The sequence below is a fragment of the Tachysurus vachellii genome, chromosome 22 (assembly GCF_030014155.1).
Source record: "Tachysurus vachellii isolate PV-2020 chromosome 22, HZAU_Pvac_v1, whole genome shotgun sequence".
Taxonomy (NCBI): domain Eukaryota; kingdom Metazoa; phylum Chordata; class Actinopteri; order Siluriformes; family Bagridae; genus Tachysurus; species Tachysurus vachellii.
The window spans coordinates 17,407,024-17,429,523 of NC_083481.1; the positions used below are offsets into that span (position 1 = coordinate 17,407,024).

The 22,500-nt window shown below is 39.7% G+C and overlaps 2 protein-coding genes and 1 long non-coding RNA gene across 6 annotated transcripts in view; 2 read left to right on the forward strand and 1 right to left on the reverse strand.

Annotated features, from left to right (window-relative positions):
* Positions 1-9,885, forward strand: part of itpr1b (inositol 1,4,5-trisphosphate receptor, type 1b) — a 121,669-nt gene extending 111,784 nt beyond the window's left edge. For all 4 annotated transcript variants that reach the window (XM_060857517.1, XM_060857520.1, XM_060857518.1 and 1 more), the window contains 2 exons: positions 6,096-6,257; positions 8,113-9,885. In XM_060857517.1, coding sequence (XP_060713500.1) covers positions 6,096-6,257; positions 8,113-8,199 — 249 coding nt within the window. In that variant the 3' untranslated portion in view covers positions 8,200-9,885. The remainder of the gene's footprint in view (positions 1-6,095; positions 6,258-8,112) is intronic.
* LOC132837734 (uncharacterized) lies at positions 870-20,844 on the reverse strand. Its single transcript, XR_009647581.1, has 3 exons — positions 20,686-20,844; positions 7,548-7,612; positions 870-1,033 (listed from the first exon to the last, which is right to left on the reverse strand). It is a non-coding gene; the product is annotated as an uncharacterized LOC132837734 (long non-coding RNA).
* bhlhe40 (basic helix-loop-helix family, member e40) lies at positions 13,355-17,737 on the forward strand. Its single transcript, XM_060857916.1, has 5 exons — positions 13,355-13,846; positions 14,038-14,101; positions 14,262-14,369; positions 14,996-15,119; positions 15,410-17,737. The coding sequence occupies exons 1-5, from the start codon at positions 13,770-13,772 to the stop codon at positions 16,246-16,248; spliced, it is 1,212 nt and encodes a 403-aa protein (XP_060713899.1). The 5' UTR covers positions 13,355-13,769; the 3' UTR covers positions 16,249-17,737.
* Positions 20,845-22,500: the final 1,656 nt, after the last annotated feature.

Consider the following 22,500-nt stretch of genomic DNA (forward strand, 5'->3'; position numbering starts at 1 on the left):
GCTGATGTCTGCAGACTGCAGATGATTGTGGTGTGCTTTAGACCTCACAGGACAGGTGATAAATAAATAATTGAAGCGTTATTACAGTGAACATGAACCTGGCGATCAGTGATCCAGTTTCCTCTCTGAGATCATATATGACTGTCGTGACACACAGATATTGCTGTATAGATGTGTGTAGGTAGGTTCAAAGGGGCTGATTTTAGGTCTGACGTCGTTGCTGTTCAGACCGCAGCACGTCCTGTGTGTGTGTGTGCGTGTACGTGTGCGTACGTGTGTGTGTGTGTGTGTGTGTGTGTGTGTGTGTGTGGTATTAGTAATGAAATTCACACTTCCTTTATTTCCATTGAAGCAGCAGATGCAGTCTAATTTGTTGTGGTGAAGCTCTCTCTCTCTTTCTCTCTCCCTCTCTCTCTCTATCTCTCTCTCCCTCTCTCTCTCTCTCCCTCTCCCCCCCCCCACCCCACCAGACGTGTACAAGTTCTCACATTATAACTGAAATTACAAACCTTTTTGAGGAGCATTTGTTCACCAAAAAAAAACAACAAAACAAAAAAAAAAAAAAACTTTACCTTGTGACAATTTCATCCGCCTTCACATTTCCAAGTTAGTAGCCTGCTGAAAACGGATGTGGACTTGAGTAATCTCTATATTCACGTTTGGCGGGACTTTTTTTTTCTTCATAGAAATAGCCAGAGTTCTGTTTTCTGTAGAACTGAAAGTAGAGGAAGTGAGGATTGCAAGTGTGAGTCATGAAGTTTATTACTGTACCTTCTCCCTCAATTTATCTGCGGTGTCTATGACAGGGTTGTTACACCAAGGAACAACAGCTGTCATGAAGGAACATTCTGCATCGAAAATTCAACAGTTAATAATAGATTAGAATTTTACCTTCACTCGTGCTGTTGAGGGTTCGGAGTTTTCGGTTCGTCGGATCTGTGAATACGTCTGTGAACATCAACGGTTAATCCGGTTGAGATTAAACCCGATGATCTAATCTAATTTAAACCCCGGCACAGTTGAATTCTTGAATCTGATTGGTCAAAAAGTGTGTTTTAATTTTCTACAACAGCATTATTCTCTCCGATTGCTAACATTACTGACGGGTTTATATTAACGTGCCCGTACTAATAAGGTATTTCTAGAGGAACATCTTGTTCACAGAGAAAAGTCTTATAATCTATGCTTAATGAACAAAACCTTGCTGTAGAACCTGGAGTCATGGAGAGCTTTTATGAGAGGAGAAGATTCTGTAGCATTGAAGAACGGCGTCTCCACAGCGTCACAGCTTCGTATCGGGTCACGGATAAACGTTTCATCTCGAAAACTTCATCCATACTTTACACCATAGATTAGGATCAATATTTCAGCATTTAAATATCATTATTAAATAGATAAAGAAATATGTGACGTAACAAATCCCTGGCTTAGAAGCTTGTGTAAAAGAAATCATAGTGAATCATTAGGAGTTCTTTCTTACACTACAAATGACTCGCAGCTTGATTTATAGAAGCCTGAGCTGTTCTCACATATAAGAGGAGCTGCTGTCATTTTAACAGCCAAACAACACATAGACCCAGAATGGTTTAACAACATTATTGGTTATAAATCTCTCTGCACCGATGACGACTTGATCTGAGGGGCACGAAAGTGTCCTGATACGTTGACTGTGTATGCAAAAATACTTAATAAAAAAAAAAAAAAAAAAAAAAAAAAAGGATTGTGTTAGCATTTTAGAAGAGATTTCTATAGAACAGATATGTATGAGACCTGTAGGAAAACACACGAGGACTTTTTTTTCTACCCAGTGAGTGAGTAAGTGACAGACAAAAGAACACCTGCATTAAAAAAAAACCTCCTGTTTTCTCGTCCGACGGAACGGAGCTCTTACGAAGTCTTTACGAATGTCTTCATTTGATGAACTTGCTGAAGGTGTGTCGGTCTTGCGATTTAAACATCGGCACCAAATGTTGCGCTTATTTGTTGCAGCGCTTACTGAGAGTTTACTCAAACTCTTCTAGTGTGTTTAACACTATATTTAGTGTAGAAATATTACATAAATATAAAAGTATAAATCTTCTCCAGTCATGATGACTGACAGTTTCATTGGATGATATCTGACCTATTTCCACAGACATCGTTTTTGTAGACCAGATAAACAAGAAGCGGCGTTAAATCTTCTGAACATTCGTAATGATTTGTCCTTTCACTAAAGCTATTATACGCAGATGTGCGATATCCGTACGTGTCTTGTCTTGATAAGTAGAATATTTGACTAGCCGAATGTGAAAACGATAGCTAGTCATAGCGTGTAAAGGTTTGTTAGAATACGTGGCGTTAGACAGCTAATAAGGGCGATGATGTGGGCTGCTGTGGTTGAGATGACAGCTGGACAGAGTTAAACAGATTAAACACAAACCCTTACGTGTGTGTGTTTGTGTTCATTTCCTGTGTTCACGCACACACTCCTCTTCTACTCTCAGAATTAGTGTGTGTGTCTATGCATCACTGGCAGCGTGATTTCCCTGTGTGTATTGACAGCGACAGAAGGGGACTTCATCTGGCAGCCACACGCGGTTTAACATTGTATTGCACTTTTAGATACTCTTCAGTTTGTTTGCTTTAAATTTGTTTCTTCTTATTGCTAATACTAATAGAGTATTGTTTACCTATTGTATTCTATTATTATTTTATATTATGTATCTAGTAGAACAGGTAAAGTCTGTTTTAGTAATTTTAGACAGATAGTCTATTCTTTTTCCTTCATTTTCCCCCAAGTCCTATTTGTTAACTCCTTAATTACAACATGCATTTGTTTTAATAATACATTATTAATTATATATATTATAATAATAACTCCTTAATACAACATGCGTTTAAGTTTCTGAATGTTTCCTCACTGCTTATTGGATGACGAGAGAGAGAGAGACAGAAAGACAGAGACAGAGAGAGGAAGACAGAGAGAGGAAGACAGAGAGAGGAAGACAGAGAGAGAGAGTGACAGAGAGGAAGACAGAGAGACAAAAAGACAGAGACAGAGGAAGACAGAGAGTGACAGAGAGACAGAGAGAGAGAGACAGAGAGACAAAAAGACAGAGAGAGAGAGACAGAAAGACAGAGAGAGAGACAGAGAGACAAAAAGACACAAACAGCGGAAGACAGAGAGAGTGACAGAGAGAGAGACAGAGAGACAAAAAGACAGAGACAGAGGAAGACAGAGAGACAGACAGACAGAGAGAGAGAGAGAGAGAGAGAGAGACGGTGATAAACTTATCCTCTACTGCAGCCCAGTCGGTCAAATTATATTGCATAAAGTGACTGTATAGAAATGTCTGTTTCTGTTACACAGATTAACACACAGATTAACACACAGATTAATACACAGATTAACACACGGATTAACACACGGATTAACACACGGATTAACACACGGATTAACACACAGATTAACACACAGATTAACACACAGATTAACACACAGATTAACACACAGATTAATACACAGATTAACACACAGATTAACACACAGATTAACACACAGATTAACACACAGATTAACACACAGATTAATACACAGATTAACACACAGATTAACACACAGATTAACACACAGATTAACACACAGATTAATACACAGATTAACACACAGATTAACACACAGATTAACACACAGATTAACACACAGATTAACACACAGATTAACACACAGATTAATACACAGATTAACACACAGATTAATACACAGATTAATACACAGATTAACACAAAGCTCCCATGAGTGTGCGCTGGTCTAAAGTAGATTCTGAGCCTGAAATTTTAAAACTGTAAAAAATCTAAAAAGAAACAGTTTGTCTTCATTATGGAAAGAGCTCGAATGTGTTAGTAATATAGTTTAATATATATAATATATAAATATTATATTCCAATATATTAACAAACAGAATGCTTCTTCATATAAGAAGGTCACATCCCAAATGTCTCTCATTTGGTTTTATTGACCTTTTTAGTTCAAGTGAATTTTTAATGTAGTTACATTTGGAACACGTTTTAGTTTTATTTCTATACAAAACTAAATGCACCACGTAGTCGGACACCAGACATTCTGGGGATATTTTTTGTGCCGTCTCTCTAATCTTTGGCTAATATTTCAAAAGCGATCGTTTGATTGGATGTAGAATTTATAGGGAATTATTAATGTATCCGGATGAGGTTTTGGTGCCGAGGTCACGGCCGGGTCAGACGTCTGAAACAGCTTCCTACATGTTTAAAGTACATGGTAATGATGTTCGGAGCACAAAAAGAACTCGACTTACTGGTGCTCGAGTCTTCCCTGTTGATACCTACTTGCTTTTCAGTATTAAAGCAGAGTTTGTACAGTATGCTGAATTTTACTGAATACTGAATGAGATTAGTCCTATTTACTATAAACACCTATTTACATAATGGGAAAATTTCAGCTTATTCTACATCAAGTGCTCATTGCTGATTTGTTAGATATGGTTAGAGAGAGAGAGAGACAGAGGGAGGGAGAGGGAGACAGAGAGAGAGAGACAGAGGGAGGGAGAGGGAGACAGAGAGAGAGAGACAGAGAGGGAGAGGGAGAGGGAGACAGAGAGAGAGACAGAGAGAGATAGAGAGAGTGAGAGAGAGAGAGTGAGAGACAGAGAGACAGACAGAGAGTGAGAGAGAGAGAGAGTGAGAGACAGGGAGAGAGTGAGAGACAGAGAGTGAGAAAGAGAGAGAGAGGGAGAGAGAGAGGGAGACAGAGAGAGAGAGAGACAGAGAGACAGAGAGAGAGAGACAGAGAGAGACTCACTATGCAGAACCTGATAAGAGATCAACAGGAAGCGAGCCTGCCAGATCATGCATGAATCCTATAAATAAGCAGCATTGTCTGGTGTTTTTGGCCGCTAGTCTTCAGTGATTTCCCACCAGGCGAAGTGAGCCATCTCTGATTACAAGGCACATGCATGCTCAGTGTTTTTAGGCTTTTTAAACCGATATATAACGCTGCGTTTTCTGGACGTTTAAGTCGATCAAATTAGGGTGGATTATCTGTGAAATTCCTCTGTGAGATGGAGTGGAACCGTAGGATCATGTGACCCTCGATAGGTCGTCTCCTCCTCGCCTGTAATTTAATTTGGCAATTTGTCTGGCGTCAGAGACTTTTTCACTCAGAAAGATGAAGATAAATAGCAAGATCAGGATTTCACTTATTTATTCCTTTATAAAAGCACACAGTTGCGATTAAGAGCGCTGTTTGTTTGTCAACTGGGAGAATAATTGTCTGTTTATTACCAAATTAAATCGGGAGTCTATAGAAAGTACAGAAAGCTTCGTTAAAAAATAGATCATCTAGCATAAAATTTATCAGGTATCAGAGACCTATTCTTATGAAACGTGTAGTAGCTAGAGAGGAGAGATCTCAGATTGTTTTTGCAGGATAAACAAAAAAAAGTACTGACATTGTTTTAGATGTTTCAGTGATTTTATCTGTGCTCTCACACACACACACACACACACACACACACACGCGCGCGTTACAAACGACCCCGGACATTTCAGCGATCCCGGCTCGTTAACGTTTAGTGAAGCGTGTATTAAAGCCAAAGCTGACAGAGAGCCGACTGACAATATGACAATGACACCCTGTGCTTAGGAGGTGCTGGTCATAGGGCACTACTGGGTGGTGGCTCAACTGGTTACGGCTCTGGGTTGTTGATCGGAGGATTGGGGTTCCAGGGGCACTGAATCATAGCTGCCCCTGCACTCTGACCCCAACCTCCTCAGTTGGGGTATGTGAAGAAAAGAATTCCACTGTGCTGTAATGTATATGTGGCGATAATAAAGGCTTCTATGCCCCCGTTCTACTACTTCTACTTCTACTACATGTCCTAATTGTCTTAGTTGTCTCCATTTATGGATTTGTTTTGGATCGCTTTGTTAATGCAAGCGATTCGTATAAAATGACATGTTGTGTTGTGTTGACAACTTAGCACAGTTGTACGGTTTGAGGTTCAAGGTAAACGTACACCATCTCTGGTGTCCTCGCAAAGGACAAGTTGATCTTTAAACATTTATGACTGTTCTAACAGGAGCACAACTTGGACTGGTTTCCTCGGATGAGGGCGATGTCGCTAGTGAGCAGCGATGCCGAGGGGGAGCAGAACGAGATCAGGAACCTGCAGGAGAAACTAGAGTCCACCATGAAACTGGTCTCCAACCTGTCTGGCCAGCTGACTGAACTGAAAGAGCAGGTATGAGACACGACCACACAGACTATACTAGACTGAGAATACCTTCACAATAACGCAGCTGGTCCTGTGTCATGGTGCACTTTTTATTGCACTAAAAAGGAAATGAACCTGAAATGAACAGGAAGACGTGATCCTCTATGAATGCTCTTATAATCTTTTGATATTGGCAGCGGGGCCTTATGTGTGAAACCTCAGAACAAAAGTGCTAATTTAGAGTTAGTTTCTGTTCACAATGAAACTAGACAAATAACTATTCAGTCCAAATAGAAAGCGCCGTCTGTAGTGAACGACAAGCTCCAGGATTGTTGTATGTTTGGGATTGGTTCGAAAAAAAAAAAGAAAATCCAATGAAGGTCACAGACCTAATCAGAGCAAAGGGCAATGAGTCGTCTCTGTCTGTCTGTCTGTCTCTCTCTTTCGCTCTCTCTCTCTCTCTCTCTCTCTCTCTCTCTTTTTCTGTCTCTCATTCTTCCTTTCTCTCCCCCTCTCACATCTGTGATCAGTGCAACAAACCCATGTGGTAGTTAGATGATCTTTCACCTGCGTCACAAGGCCAAGTGTTGTTTCGCTCTGAATCAACTCATGTGTGTTCCAGACAAAGTTCTCCGAACCAGTGCTGTTTGTTTCCACACACAAATAACACTGCAGGCAGAGATGATTAAACGCTGTTAGAAAACTTTAGCTGGTACCATGTCGAGAGTGAGGTTTGTGATCGACTACAGTGACACTGTAAGTCAGACTTTCTTGTAAATCCGGTAAAAATTGAACAGAACGATATAAAAGCGTGTGTGTGTTGTTAGGAGACTGTCAAATGAGAAGTTCATAGGAGGAACTAGAACTTCTTTTGACACCCAGACAGAGGGAAATAAAAGAAGGTCAAGTAACAAAAATAAATAAAAATACATCGCCTTTCACTTATGCAGTAGTTTCTGTCTGAATTTTGGAAATTATTGTTTTTTTTTTGTTTTTTTTTTTATCAATCAGTTTTTTTTTTTATTAAAAAGATATTTAAAATTAATTTTTAGACCAAAACAAACACTTATCTTACACACAGGTGGTAAAAATGCAGAGTATTTATATATATATATATATATATATATATATATATATATATATATATATATATATAAAATGTGCTGTTTCCATCATTAACATTAATACATTGCAAAACATTTACAGAAATTCCTGCACTCTGGACACTTTATGAATCAATATGAATTAAAAAAAAAACAATAAATCCAAAATCATGTTTAAATATCTACTTATTAATAAGTAAAAGCTAAACTGTACCTTCGATCGGCCTCCAAACCTCGAGAGTGTGGTCAAGAGTCTAGGTGACCGGAGATGGTTCTCACCTGGAGAGATCATAAAGACGTTTATCGGTTTATTGTAGACACCTTAACATTCATTCAGTCAGACGTAACGTTTAGCAAACGAAAATGCATCTGATGTGTTAAGGGTGACATTTTGTATTTATTGTGTATTTATTTGTACGTACATTCACACGGTCGTAAGTTAATTGGGCAATTCGGTGATGGCTCCTTTAGCTACTGAAGCGGATGAGCATGAGTGTGTTAGCATTTGGCTTGTTTGTCATCTGTAAAAATCCCCAAATGACTCAACATTATTACAAATGAATGCATTTCTCTCTTCGACTGATTGTGTTTGTTTATGAGAATGGGGATTATAGCGTGAGATTGCAGAGGAACAGGAACAGATTTAACAGAATCTTTTAACAGTATTCTCCCTGGAAGTGCCTTGTTTATTTATACAAGGTGTGTGTGCGTGTGGCAGCTAAAGATTAAATCCCTCTGTATATTTGTGTGTGTGTGTGTGTGTGTGTGTCTCCTGACAGATGACTGAACAGCGTAAGCAGAAGCAGAGGATCGGACTCCTCGGACATCCCCAGCACATGAATGTGAACCCTCAGCAGCCTGCCTGAGTGTGTGTGTGTGTGTGTGTGTGTGTGTGTGTGCGTGTATGAGCTTTATCAGGCCTTGAACTGCCACGTTACACATCTGCCCTTAGATGTAGACCTGCAAAACTCCTTCCAGACTTACGCACACTAACTAAGGAAATAATTTAAACAAACACAAATTGTCGTGTCCCTCAGTCGAACGTTCAGTGACGGGGGACACTAGGACACGGGGGGGACAAGGGGACACTAGGACACGGGGCTACACTGGACAGTATGACTCGGAGGAGCGTGAAAGAGGAGTCGTTTTGTATTTCCTAACCAGTAAGCAAGCAGTATTTTATGTCTTATTTTTGTATTTTGTGCAATATTTACTACTTTAATATGCAAACTTGTCGAGATGTAAAATGTCTCTTAATGAGACGATAATCATTTCTCACGTTAAACGCTTTTCATCGCCCTTCGTTTTCCGCCACACGATTCTACTGCAACGCCGTAGACTCGTAGCGTCAAGCACTTAGAGCCAACTTAGCGAGAATCTGACTTGACTAGTCTCCCAGTTGCTTATATGGGCCTTTTTCTTTCTTATTTATTGATGTATTTATTTTAAAAAATGTAATAAATGGCATTTAAAGGGGACTGAGTACGCCATGGTGCACGCATTCCTGCATTATGTTCTTTATTTTATTATTTTTTTTGTTCAGAAAATAAATAAAAGGTCATTAACATTTTGCAGTGGTAAAATGATAAGTTTAGCATTTAATCTGTTTAGACTGGTAAGCTCTGTTTCTGTTTTAATTCTAAGTGAGTAAGAATCTAGAGCGTTAGATTTGTAAGTATTATGTCTCATAACAGTTGGATGACGAGAGCCTCTGAGCGTCGGTCAGTGCCTGTCGTGAGTTCTGCACTGAGAGACTCAGAGGTCCTGCGATAGACCGAGAGAGAAACGCCTTCGTCATCGACCAAGCAAGACTTTTTGTATAAGCAGCACAATGTAATAGCATCATAATGCTCTACAGGAGTGAGTAAGTGCTCAGAACAATACTTGCACTACCGTGTCTTACAAACGTGCCAGATTTCTCTCATGCTATGTTTTTATTTCCAGTTTTCCGTAAAAGACGTGTATAAGTTTGTCAGGACTTTGCTTTTTTTTTTTTTTTTTTTTATATAGAGAAACCTTTGTTTCCTAGAGGCATAATATAAATTAATAGCACTGTTAATGAAAGTTAGATGAAATATTAATTATAATTTAATACACCTCGAGATTGTAAATTAATTTAGCAATATTTAATAAATCCTGTAATTCACCTTGAGATAAGTTTTTTTTTTGTTTTGTTTTGTTTTGTTTTGTTTTTCTTTTGCTTGGCTGCTCCTACATGCTCTGTGTAATGTGTGATATATCGGTATGATGATCATCTTTACTAAATTCTAAATAAGAGAAAGAATTTTGAAGGACAAAAACATGTCGGTACAAAACCAACTCACTGCCTGGTATCACACGAACGACGGGAAACGTACAAGCTGCTAGCGCTAGCCAATCGATGCTTTAAGTAATCATTTTCATCATGGTATCATAATCATTTCACATTTTTAGTAGTTTATACTTATTGTAGTTAAAGTGAATAACTTTTCTTACACATACGTTGACTCTGTACCACAAACCACTCGGCTTTATTAAACAGAACGGTTAATAAACTTACATTTGTAATGTGTTTAGTCACTGTGGAATGATTGATTCACACAACAGAACGTCATGCAAATCACAGAAAAATAGCTTTTTTTCCAGCCTGGTGTGGGCGAAACACTACACCAGCTCTATAGAGGATGAAAAACAAAACAATCATCTGTGTATTGACGGGTTACAATATTTAATAAAGCGGGAGTCGATGAAGATGTGAAAACGAGTAGAAACGGAGGACCGCTGAGGATTCGACATGGAACAATAATAATAAAACCAAAGCATCTTTTTCACTGGAATGAGAGAGATCATAAGGTCATACAGTAGTTACACCTCATCTGAGGCATAGTTGAGGTTCAGCCTGCATGCGTTCACCTGAGTGAAGCAGACTGAGCAGTCAGACGGTGTGTGTGTGTGTGTGTGTGTGTGTGTGTGTGTGTGTGATGATGTTATACATTTGTGCTTCTGGAGTGTTTGCCTGTGTGACGTTCGGCCCGGTGGACAAATTCCCCTTTTGTGGTGTAGAGCGAGAATCGGCTCGTGTCCTGGTGCTGATGCTGTGCTGTTTAGCTCTGATTAGAAAACAAACACAGAAGGGGTAAGGCTGCTAAATCATATATATATATATATATATGATTACATACTATATATATTTTTTTAAGCATATATATATATATATATATGTGTGTGATTTTATGCATGTAATATATACAAACGATCAACAACAATCTTTTTTTTATTGTTGCTGTTGCCATGAGCAAAATCTACCGAATCCAAAATGGCTGAGAATTACGATAAGTAACAAAGCGTTTTAAAAGATGTCTTTTGTCAGTGACTCAGTGACTGCTGAGAAACTGCTCGGCTCTAAGCCCACTTCTCCTTGTATTTAAATAAACCCTGTTATTCTTTGTTGCTCCTCAGAAAGAGAGTGTGTACCAAACAACAAAGCAACACTTTGCAATCACTTTGTGCAAATATGATTCAGCTAACAAATGTCAGACCACCAAAATTCCTTGGTTCACACCTTAAGCTACAAATGGCTCACGTTGCTCATAAAGGTTATGGGCTTGATTTCTTTTTTTTTTTTTTGAAGAATCTGCCCTTGCTAATGTGATTATCTACTGCAAGGTTGTTGAAAGAAGAAGAGAAACTTAACCAGAAGCAGTCTGTTAAGAAGTTATTAAGCCATTATTAAATACTGACTTAAACACACTGAAAACCCTTTGGGCAAAAACAAAGCATAATTACTTTGAATTTGTGCCTGTAATTGCTGGGAACATTTGAGGTTTTTTTAAGCTTGGTAGATTTAATTCGTTCCATTAAAGCGAGCAACAAACTGCATATCGTGTAGATTCTCACAAATAAATGAATAATAAACAAGTAATAAAAGTGCAATCATGGGATGCAGTAAAGTTCATTATCTTAATAAATCTAAAAATATGAATATTTTTAATTGACAATTTAATAAAAAAATAAATAAAATGTATATGATGTTTTTCGAAAGAATTTTTTAAGCATATCTCCACAGTTACAGACTCATTATCACTGCAGTATAAATGTCATGAGGAACTGCAGCTTTTCTTTAAGTCAAGTTTTTATTTCACATTTAGAATGTGACACGTATAAAAGAAATCATGTAAGATGTTCCAAACCTTGGGGAATTTTATTTGTCCTGTTAATAAGAGTGAACATCACCACTCTTTTCTTCTTGTCGGTATAAAAGGAAGGCTGAAGTTGCTGCATCATCTCGATGATGCGTGTCTGACATGAAAGCAGTTAAGAGAACTTTCCACACATGGTGAATTCTTCGTGCGAACTTAAAAAAAAAAAAAAAAAAAAAAAAAAAAAAAAAAAAAAAAAAAAACCCACTTCAAGCGAATTCAGAAAAGTGCAACTACTTGTACATCTGGCGGTGGAACAGAAAAGTGAGACGGGTGAGTGTGCCGCGATAAAGTGCTTTAGGGAGAAGAGACAAAGTTGTGTGCATTCATACCCAGATAGAAAACATGCACCAGCTGGGCTTTAATCAAGCTCTAATGAGCCTGCAGGGAAAATATTTACTACTAAATATTTACTTAACTAAAATTGTGTGTGTGTGTGTGTTGCTTCTGAGACACACAAAATAGTTTCATAATTACCTAAATGTCATGTTGCTGTTATTGCAGTTTTGTTGACGTCTAAAATAGTATATTTAGTGCATCTAATAAATGACTAAACCCACCCAGTCTGGTGCTTTCCCTGATCAAAAAACCTAATTATTAGAAATGAGGTGTCCTTAACCAAGAAATGACCAAACTCTGGATTAGACTCTAACCAACACCACCTCCAACCCATATTGTGTGTGTGTGTGTGTGTAACTACAATGATCGGCCATTGACCACAAGATGATTGGGTCAGAGCATCTCCAAAACCCCATGTCTTGTGAGGTGGTTAGGACCTGCTAAAGGTGGTCTACAGAAGGGCAACCAGTAACAGGTGTTGGAGTCAAGGATGCCCCAGCACTCACTGATGTGTGTGTGAAGTGAAGACGAGCCTGTAGGGGTCGATTCCACAGAAAAGCTATTGTAGCACAAATTGATAAAAAAAAAAGTGAATACTAACTGTGATGGTAAAGAGTCAGAACACACAGTGCGTTACAACTTGCTGTGTAGCTGCAGACTGGTCAGAGTGACCACACTGACAGCACCTACAATGGACACGTGAGCATCAGAGCATAGAACAATTGAAGAACAATATGTCTGAACAATGGAGGCCCAATCGTGCAACTTAAATGCGACACTTACGTGACTTGCTGATACTGTCTCGGTTCCAGAAACAACAGCACGACTACAGAAGTCTTGTGGAGTCCATATTCTACATAATATTATTAATATATAATATATAGGCAGGTGGTTTTAATATTATACCTGATCATTGGTGAGAGAGAGAGAGAGAGAGAGAGAGAGAGAGAGAGAAATAAGAAAAACATGTTGATTTCAAGAACATTAATTTTAACCTATTTTTCTTATTAAAATTAATTTATTATGATTTTCTAACTTTGTGCCAATAAAGGAATTAAATGATTTGGAATTAAATGATTTTTTTTAATAAAAAGGTAAATATAAATATAAATATAAATAAAGTTAGGACCAGTACTTGGTTCATATGAGTTTTTTCCCGTGCAATTGTGTTTAGTTGTGTTTTTAGTTGTGTATTAAACCAATGCACTATAAGATGCCTTTATTTATTTATTTTTGGCTGTGTTGGTTTTCTACATCGCCGTTCAGCCTGTTGGACTCTTCCTAAAAGCGCGTGGTTGTACACGGGACACGGAGGGGAGGGAGGGGGTGAGAGAGCGAGAGAGAGAGAGAGAGAGAGAGAGAGAGAGATGGGAGGGGAGATTTATCTCTAACACACTAGAGCTGCTGAAAGCGCGGTCCGACACGTGAGCCTCATGTGACGGAGCAGGGAGGAGAGACGTGTGTGCAGTCACATTTTTTTTTTAATTTAACACGTAGTCTAGTCCACCCACCGCACTCACACACACTCAGAGACACACACACTCTCCGACACACACACATTTAACCGACGACCGGAGCTTCTGAACTATTGCGCCTTGGTTCTCCAGCAGCAGCAGCAGCAGCTCTGTCCTGTGCGTGTGTGTGCGTGCGTGCGTGCGCGCGGTGCGTGTTTACAGGCTACAACCTCTTATAATCATATAAACGGAAAAGAAAAGTCAAGCTTCATTGTTTTTTTTTTTTCAACGTGGGACAATTTTCTTCCGAGGATATTTATATATTTAAGAGCGATTACACGAACTTTGTGTGTGTGTGTGTGTGTGCGCGTGTATACAGACATATAGTGATTGATTTAAGTGTGTACTTTTAGCAGAGAAAAACACACACACACCTCGTTATTTCTTCACTTGGACACTTGGACAATGGAGCGGATTACGAGCGCACAGCCTCCTCCATGTTTGGCCAAAGAGAACCCGATGGAAATGGCTGCCATTCCGAGGTAAGAGCCATTTACGTCCCAATACCTTGTGCGCGATATTTACTATAAATAAACGCACCCTTTTGACTAAGCGTTAAGGTCCTAAAGAAAACATGTTCCATGTCGCATTAGGATGTAACAGTTCATAAAGTTTCCTGATGCCTCTCTGAGCTCTTATTGACTCTTCTCTCCTAACCTTTTATTTCATACAGCATGGACTTCCACATGTACATGTACAAACCCAGGAGAGGTGCGAAACGAGGCGAGGACAGCAAGGTACCCACCACAATTACGCATTACATTTAAACACGTTTTTTATATATATTAATTCTTCATGTCTGCTCCTCAGTCCTACATGAGAGTTGTTGACAGTTTACAGAATAGAATAGTTGTTGTTTTGATGCTGGATATTGAACGTTTCTGCTTTTTTACGCAGGACACTTACAAGCTGCCGCATCGTTTGATTGAGAAGAAAAGACGTGACAGGATAAATGAATGCATCGCCCAGTTAAAGGACCTGCTACCAGAGCACCTGAAACTCTCTGTAAGTGTCCATGGGACTGGATGGAAGGCTTAAAGGTCTATCTGTAGCGCCACCTGCAGTGTTGCGTTTTAAACTCACTTCATTAGTTTGATTTGTTTTGTTTTTTTTTTAGCTTCATGATTTATAATTTACTTCATTATGTCTAATTTGTAACAAGAAGGCAGTCCACGAACCTGATGCTATAAACCTGTACAGAAAACGAGAAGTTCCCTTTCTCAAAGTTTAAGGATTGAAAAATATAATTTTAACGACACGGATTAAAGTCACGTTTGCTCTGAATATAAGCTGACATAAAATATTGTATTTATGGATTATCACTACAGCGTATAATATAAGTGCAGTTCTCATGGATGTTAATACACCCCTATAGATAAAATTAGAGCAGTATTTAAAGCAACAGAGCAGATTTGTTTAACTGTAAACTCAGTTGCTCAGAACAGGGGCGTAAAGAATATTGCTGCTGAGATACTTTTTTTTTTTTTAAGATCAAATATAAACTATGTTTCTAAAGAGTGAAAACTGTGAGCCGGATTTGCATGTTCGTTGCGTCTTTGGGTTCGCCCTTGGTTCAGGCAGCTTACATAAGAAAGATAAACAGGCTTATTGAGCGATTCCTCCTTTTATAGACGCTGGGCCATTTGGAAAAGGCTGTGGTGCTGGAGCTGACGTTGAAGCACGTGAAAGCTCTGAACAGCTTGCTAGAGCAGCAGCAGCAGCAAATCCTATCTCTTCAGAGTGGAATGCAGATCGGTGAGTTTAAGATGAAAAGTGTTTATTTATTACCCCTGCTTGCAGCTTATTGTGGAGAAACAGTAACGTAAACGCTCTTTAGACGTTTGAGTGATGAACTCGTCACTTGTTTCTGTTTAAAAGAAATAAATAAACCCAAACTTCTGAGTAACACGATCCGTTGTTAGAGCGTCTGTTCCTGTCTGTCATGCCCCATAAGCATGTATTATGTAACTGGCTTGAGAGGAATGAACTCTGAGATGAGATTGTACTCGTATGTAATCTGCCTGTGTGTGCGCGTGTTGCTGCAGGTGATCACACCAACGGGAGCTTTGAAAAGAGCGAGGAGATGTTCCGCTCTGGTTTCCATTTGTGTGCCAAGGAGATTCTGCAATACATGGCAAACCAGAAGAATGTGCAGGATCTGACTCCTACAAACATGTTCAACCATCTGCACAAGTTGGCATCAGAGCTGCCACAGCGGCCGTTCAGCCCGCGACAAGACACGCCTTCCCCTGCCCACAAAGCCCACGAGATTCGCGAGAAGTCTGTGGTTGCACCGGACAGAATGCCAGAAGGCCACACCAAAAACTGCGTCCCTGTGATTCAGAGGACTTACCCACATAGCAGTGAGCAGAGTGGCAGCGACACGGACACGGACAGCGGATACGGTGGTGAGCTGGACAAAGACAAGCGCGACTCCAACGGTCAGCGGCCAAGCTACTACATCAAAGAAAGCACTGAATTGAAATATGGCATCAAGGAGGAGTGGGATGAGCCACAGGCCAAAAGGCAAAGGTCAGACTCTTCTGAAGACGAATCTCTGTTGGGTCACAGTGGGTACACAAGCTTCTCTTCCCACCAGCCACCTCTGTGCATGCCCTTCTACCTCCTCCCTCCAGTGTCGGCGGCCGCTGCTGCCGCGTACCTCCCGGTCCTGGAGAAGTGCTGGTACCCAGGGGGCATGCCTATGCTGTACCCTGGCATTGGGGGTCCAACACCAGGCTTATCTCCTGAAAAACTCCCCCTGTCACTTGTCTTGTCACCCAGAATATCATCCCCAACCACCTCTCATGCTCATACAGACTCTCCAGCTTTGCACCAGGCTCTAAAACAAATACCCCCCTTAAATCTGGAAACCAAAGACTGATAACCACTGGGGTGCCCGTCACCTCCGACATCCGTCCTCTGAATGTTAACAGTGGAGGATACGCTGATGAAGATCATACCTGCCCTTCCCCCAGTGTTATTAAAATAAATCAAAATTCACAAACGTACACCTGCCTATCGGCAAGACTCCCTCCATCATGGCCATAGCGGTACATGCTGGGAGAACGAGTCGGTGTGTAGACGAGTGCAAACTGGCCACGCTGAGGGAGTGGATGGGAGATGAGGACGAAGGTGTAGCACTTAGAGTCACTGTGAAAATGATAAATGACACTGAATCGTCTGACTTCAGGAAGGATTGCTCCACGGGGACGTCTGCTCTCTGCGCTTGTGCTGAATGTTTCAATAAACAAACAAAACCTAAATCCAGAATGTGATGTGCAGACAGCCCCTAACAGATAAACGATAAGGACTCTGCCCTTTGCACATATCTTGTATGTTTTGAATGTAAACCAGAAAAAAAAAAAAGTCGCTAGCGAAACCCCTGTAGATGCTGCTTTCTTTTTTTTTTTTGGACATTTCTTTGTGTTGCTTTGAGGGAGGCTTCTCACTGCCGGGACCTTCTGGCTGCTTTAAATAAAGACTCTCCTTTCAGCCTAGAATGCTACCAAATAACGGTCTGTTTATTTGACCAGAGCTTTTACAAAATGAGACAACAGCGACAGCCTCGTCTCCCCGTCGTCGCCAGTTATCCGGCAAACCGAACGCATCAAATGCCCATGCACGCGCAGCTGATCGGCCCCGATGTTGGTCGCTAATGTAAATAAGGGAGTAATGTAATCATAGATATTTTTAATAGAGAGATTTTGACTATATAATTCATTGTTGCTTGTGCAAGTAGGTGGGGTACTTGTGAGGTAACTACATTGTGAAATTCACGTTTATACAACATCGTTTGTACGTCTCTGTTTTGTTTTTTTTTTTATACATGAGTCACGTTTTTTTTTTCTTGCATTTTGATTAAGAGGGGATTTCCAGATGAGACATTATGTACATAAAACTGTGGCAGTATTCGCATCATGCTTTGTGTCCAGTTCTGGTCGAATCAAGACAGATCTATGCTCATGCTGTTGCCTTTACTTGTTTAAGCAGTAAAATTATGACGGATATGTAAATCTTTTTTAAATCTGGATTGAACGGAGAAGCAGGAAATGTGAATGTAAAATGCGATGTTAAAACAATAAACTAGTTTTGTATAGGAAGAGGTACTTGGGATTTTTATTTTCGACCTAACAGAAGGTTGCTTAATGTATATATTTTGTCAAAAAAAATGCTGTTGACACATTAAAAAAGTATTAATAAAGTTTTTTTTTTCCTGTGGAAAAGCTGCATGTGTTAGCTTTGTCTTTGTAGCCTTGTTTATCTGCTGAAGCCATGTGGCCGTTTCTCAGCCCGTTATGTAATGCCTTATATAACGCTGTCTGTGGAAATCATGTGGACATATGATTTGAAATAAATCGGGTTTAAAACGATCTTAGTATTAAAAACTGCATTTTATTTAAAATTTAGTGCTATATTTAATATTGTCCCAAGTTGGTTTTCTAGTCTGTTAGTCCATTCATCAGCTGCATCAAATTTGCTAGTAAAATATATTTTTAAAATCCCTTTTAGCATAAAGTTCATTTAAATCCTCCTGCGATACGTACGTTACGATCTTAAAGAAAGTACTTTTCTAAAAGCCCAGTATCTGAGCTCATCTTCGTTGCTGTGATCGCTGCTACTCATTAACCATAAACGCTGCTTCAGAGAAACAGGTTTCTAACACCAGTGTGGTTACATCAGCAACGCCTGTCTTCTCGTCACATGCAGAGCCCTGCTGATTCCTCCGCTGTGTAAAACAGCGTGCGCTGCCTTGTGCCACCAAATCAATACAGAAAATAAATTCTAATCATAATACAAAGCTAAACTTTGAAAAGGGAACAATTTCTGTCCCAGATTTTTCTATTCACAAACAAGATTATACCTCCCTGCATTCACTGGTCATTGCTGTTATGAAAAGAGAACAGCTGAAAAAAAGAATTGTAGCTCGATTGTATTAATATTCTGTGCACATGTGGATCACATTCATGTGACATAAGATTCAGTAATTTTTTCACTTACTGCTTTGTTTGTGTGTGTGTGTGTGTGTGTGTGTGTGTGTGTGTATGTATGTGTGTATATGTGTATACGTATGTGTGTGTATGTATGTATGTGTGTGTGTATGTATGTGTATGTATGTGTGTGTATATGTATGTATGTGTGTTAATGTATATGTGTGTGTATGTATGTATGTGTGTATGTATGTGTGTGTGTCTATATGTATGTATGTGTGTTAATGTATATGTGTATGTATGTATGTGTGTATGTATGTGTGTGTGTCTATATGTATGTATGTGTGTTAATGTATATGTGTGTATGTATGTACGTGAGTGTATATCTATGTATGTTTGTGTGTGTCTATATGTATGTATGTGTGTGTGTATGTATGTATTTGCTGTCCCCTCAAAATAACACACAGTCATTAATGTCTAAACCGCTGGCCACAAAAGTGAGTTACACCCCTAAGTGAAAATATCCAAATTGGGCCCAAAGTGTCACTATTTTGTGTAGCCACCATTAATTTCCAGCACTGCCTTAACCCTCTTGGGCATGGAGTTCACCAGAGCGTCACAGGTTGCCACTGCAGTCCTCTTCCACTCCTCCATGAAGACATCACTGAGCTGGTGGATGTTAGAGACCTTGCGCTCCTCCACCTTCCGTTTGAGGATCCCCCACAGATGCTCAATAGGGTTTTGGTCTGGAGACATGCTTGGCCAGTCCATCACCTTTACCCTCAGCTTCTTTAACAAGGCAGTTGTCGTATTGGAGGTGTGTTTGGGGTCATTATCATTTTGGAATACTGCCCTGCGGCCCAGTCTCTAAAGGGAGGGGATCATGCTCTGCTTCAGTATGTCACAGTACATGTTGGCTTTCATGGTTCCCTCAATGAACTGTAGCTCCCCAGTGCAGGCAGCACTCATGCAGCCCCAGACCATTACACTCCCACCACCAGGCTTGACTGTAGGCAAGACACACTTGTCTTTGTCCTCCTCACCTGGTTGCCGCTAACAGGCTTGACACCATGTGAAACAAATAAGTTTATCTTGGTCTCATCAGACCACAGGACATGGTTCCAATAATCTGCTTGTCTTCAGCAACCTATTTGCAGGCTTTCTTTTGCATCATCTTTAGAAGAGACTTCCTTCTGGGACGACAGCCATGCAGACCAGTTTGATGCAGTGTGTGGCGTCTGGTCTGAGCACTGACAGGCTGCTCCCCCAACGCTTCAACCTACACGTCTATTTCCCAAACACAACCTCCGGATATGACGTTGACCACGTGCACTCGACTTCTTTGGTGGACCATGGTGAGGCCTGTTCTGAGTGTGTGTGTATGTATGTATGTGTGTATGTGTGTGTATGTGTGTGTATGTATGTGTGTATGTATGTATGTATGTATGTGTGTGTATGTATGTGTGTATGTATGTATGTGTGTATGTGTGTGTATGTATGTATGTGTGTGTATGTATATATACAGTATGTGTGTGTATGTATGTGTGTATGTATGTATGTATGTGTGTATGTATATATATACAGTATGTGTGTGTATGTATGTGTGTGTGTATGTGTTTGTATGTGTATGTATGTATGTATGTATGTCTGTACATGTGTGTGTATGTATGTCTTTGTATGTGTGTGTATGTATGTATGTATTTATGTATGTGTGTGTGTATGTTTGTTTGTGTGTGTATGTATGTACATGTGTATGTAAGTGTGTGTATGTATGTACATGTGTATGTGTGTGTATGTATGCACATGTGTGTATATGTGTGTGTCTGTGTGTGTGTTCAACAAATTCCCTCTAAACCAACATTAAGTGTTTTAATAAGGTTGCCACATCCTCCCTAACAGCATACAGTGTATTGTTAACTAGTTAAACAGTTAGTTAGTAGTTAATAATAGTTAGTACTGTTCCTCAAATGTGATTGAACAAGTGGTAATAATTTTTGTACCACTCCACTTGTCTGTGTTCACTAAATAAAATTATAATTCTAGAAATACTTCTTCACTCTACAGTAACTACGGGCTGTCAATCAGTCCATGCGTTACCATGACAACACGCAAATCTCTAACCAGGCACGTGCTTCTTTGGGAACTCTTTTTGAAAATGAAACAAACGTCTTTGCTTTGATGCGACTGCCACCGTGTGGTGAAGAGAATCATTACAGCTAAAGATTTCACAAAACCTTCTCATTAACGTATCAGTAATAACAATATAACTAATAATAATAATCTAGAATTGCGTTTTTATCTCACATTTCATTAGAAAAGCCGTGTTAAGGTGAGTAGGAGTTTATCTGCCTTCAGTTTTAGTTTGTTTTATAACTTTATAACTTACTTACAGATTGAACGCCGTCATTGAACCAAACGAAGAACTGAAATAATTATCTTCACGTATTCCTGTTTTATTTCTATAAATTAAGTATTTTTAAGTATTTATTTAATGCTAAATGTCTCTTCGAACTGTTTGCTTTTTCCAGACGTTTTTACCGTTTAACGGTTTTTCGGATTTGAATTTAAAATAAATTGCGCACGAGCGCGACACATCTGCTTCCGGTTCCCCTGACTGCACTTGTCCCAATGTTTACATTCAGCAGGTTATCTTATTATTTATTACTTTATGCATTCAGCTGCATGTGTTTCTGCAATTAAATATAAATACATTTACATACTTTATAAAAACACGAGAATGTTATCTAATGGCATTTATTTGTATAAAATCCTCTGTAAGTAATAATCATATAAAAATGTCATTATTATTATTATTATTATTATTATTATTATTATTCCACCCTAGAAACGATCGTGCAGCCCAAACCGTAAGGCCTAGAGAGCTCAAACTTGGTCAGATGGTAGTACTGGTCACAGTTTCTCAGGGCCAAGGTCGACAATTTTCTCAACGCGTTTGTCCCCATAACCCCTAAACCCCTAAAACCCCTATGTCCAAATCTCAAGTGCTTTATATCATTGGATTCCTTGGCTCATGACTTAAAAAACGTATATCTCCGATTTCATCTCCGCCATTAAATTTTTTCGCTATAGTGCATTTTGTCCGAAACCTACTTTTGCAAACTAGTCCTAGGTTTTTCGCCTGATCGAGACCAATCCAGTGCAGTAATATTCTCTGGAGTCTCAATGTCGATAATTTTCGAAAAAAAGTCGAAATTTTGATTCAGGGTCCTTAAGGGGCCCCAAAACGTTTGGACTGTGAGGAGCCAGTTTTACTAAAATGTCAATAACTCAAGAACTAAATGAGCTATCAACACCAAACCTGGGACACATGTGAAAGAGGTCAAACTGAGGTCACAGTTCAAAAACCGTGGCGATTGTTTGTTCTTGTTCTCTCTCTCTCTCTCTCTTTGCTCCACTATCTATCTTTTCAGATCCCTACCATTGGACATCTCCTGTCAATCTTCATTATCCTGTGTGACATCACAGTCCGAACACAGTTCTAGAATCAGAGATTCTTCTGATTTAGAGCCCTGAGTTAGTGTTCTCCTCCAAGCACATTCAGCTTCAGTTAGAGGGCTCTATTGTTGTTCATTAGGTTTTAGTATGTCAGACTGTTCATGTATCCCAATTTCTTAGTTATTTTGTGTGTGTGACTTGAGGGTCACTTTGTGTACGTGACTTGAGGGTCACTTTGTGTATGTGACTTGAGGGTCACTTTGTGTATGTGACTTGCGGGTCACTTTGTGTATGTGACTTGCTGGTCACTTTGTGTGTGTGACTTGAGGGTCACTTTGTGTACGTGACTTGAGGGTCACTTTGTGTATGTGACTTGAGGGTCACTTTGTGTATGTGACTTGCGGGTCACTTTGTGTATGTGACTTGAGGGTCACTTTGTGTATGTGACTTGCGGGTCACTTTGTGTATGTGACTTGAGGGTCACTTTGTGTATGTGACTTGCCGGTCACTTTGTGTATGTGACTTGAGGGTCACTTTGTGTATGTGACTTGAGGGTCACTTTGTGTATGTGACTTGCCGGTCACTTTGTGTATGTGACTTGCGGGTCACTTTGTGTATGTGACTTGCGGGCCACTTTGTGTATGTGACTTGCCGGTCACTTTGTGTATGTGACTTGCGGGTCACTTTGTGTATGTGACTTGCGGGCCACTTTGTGTATGTGACTTGAGGGTCACTTTGTGTATGTGACT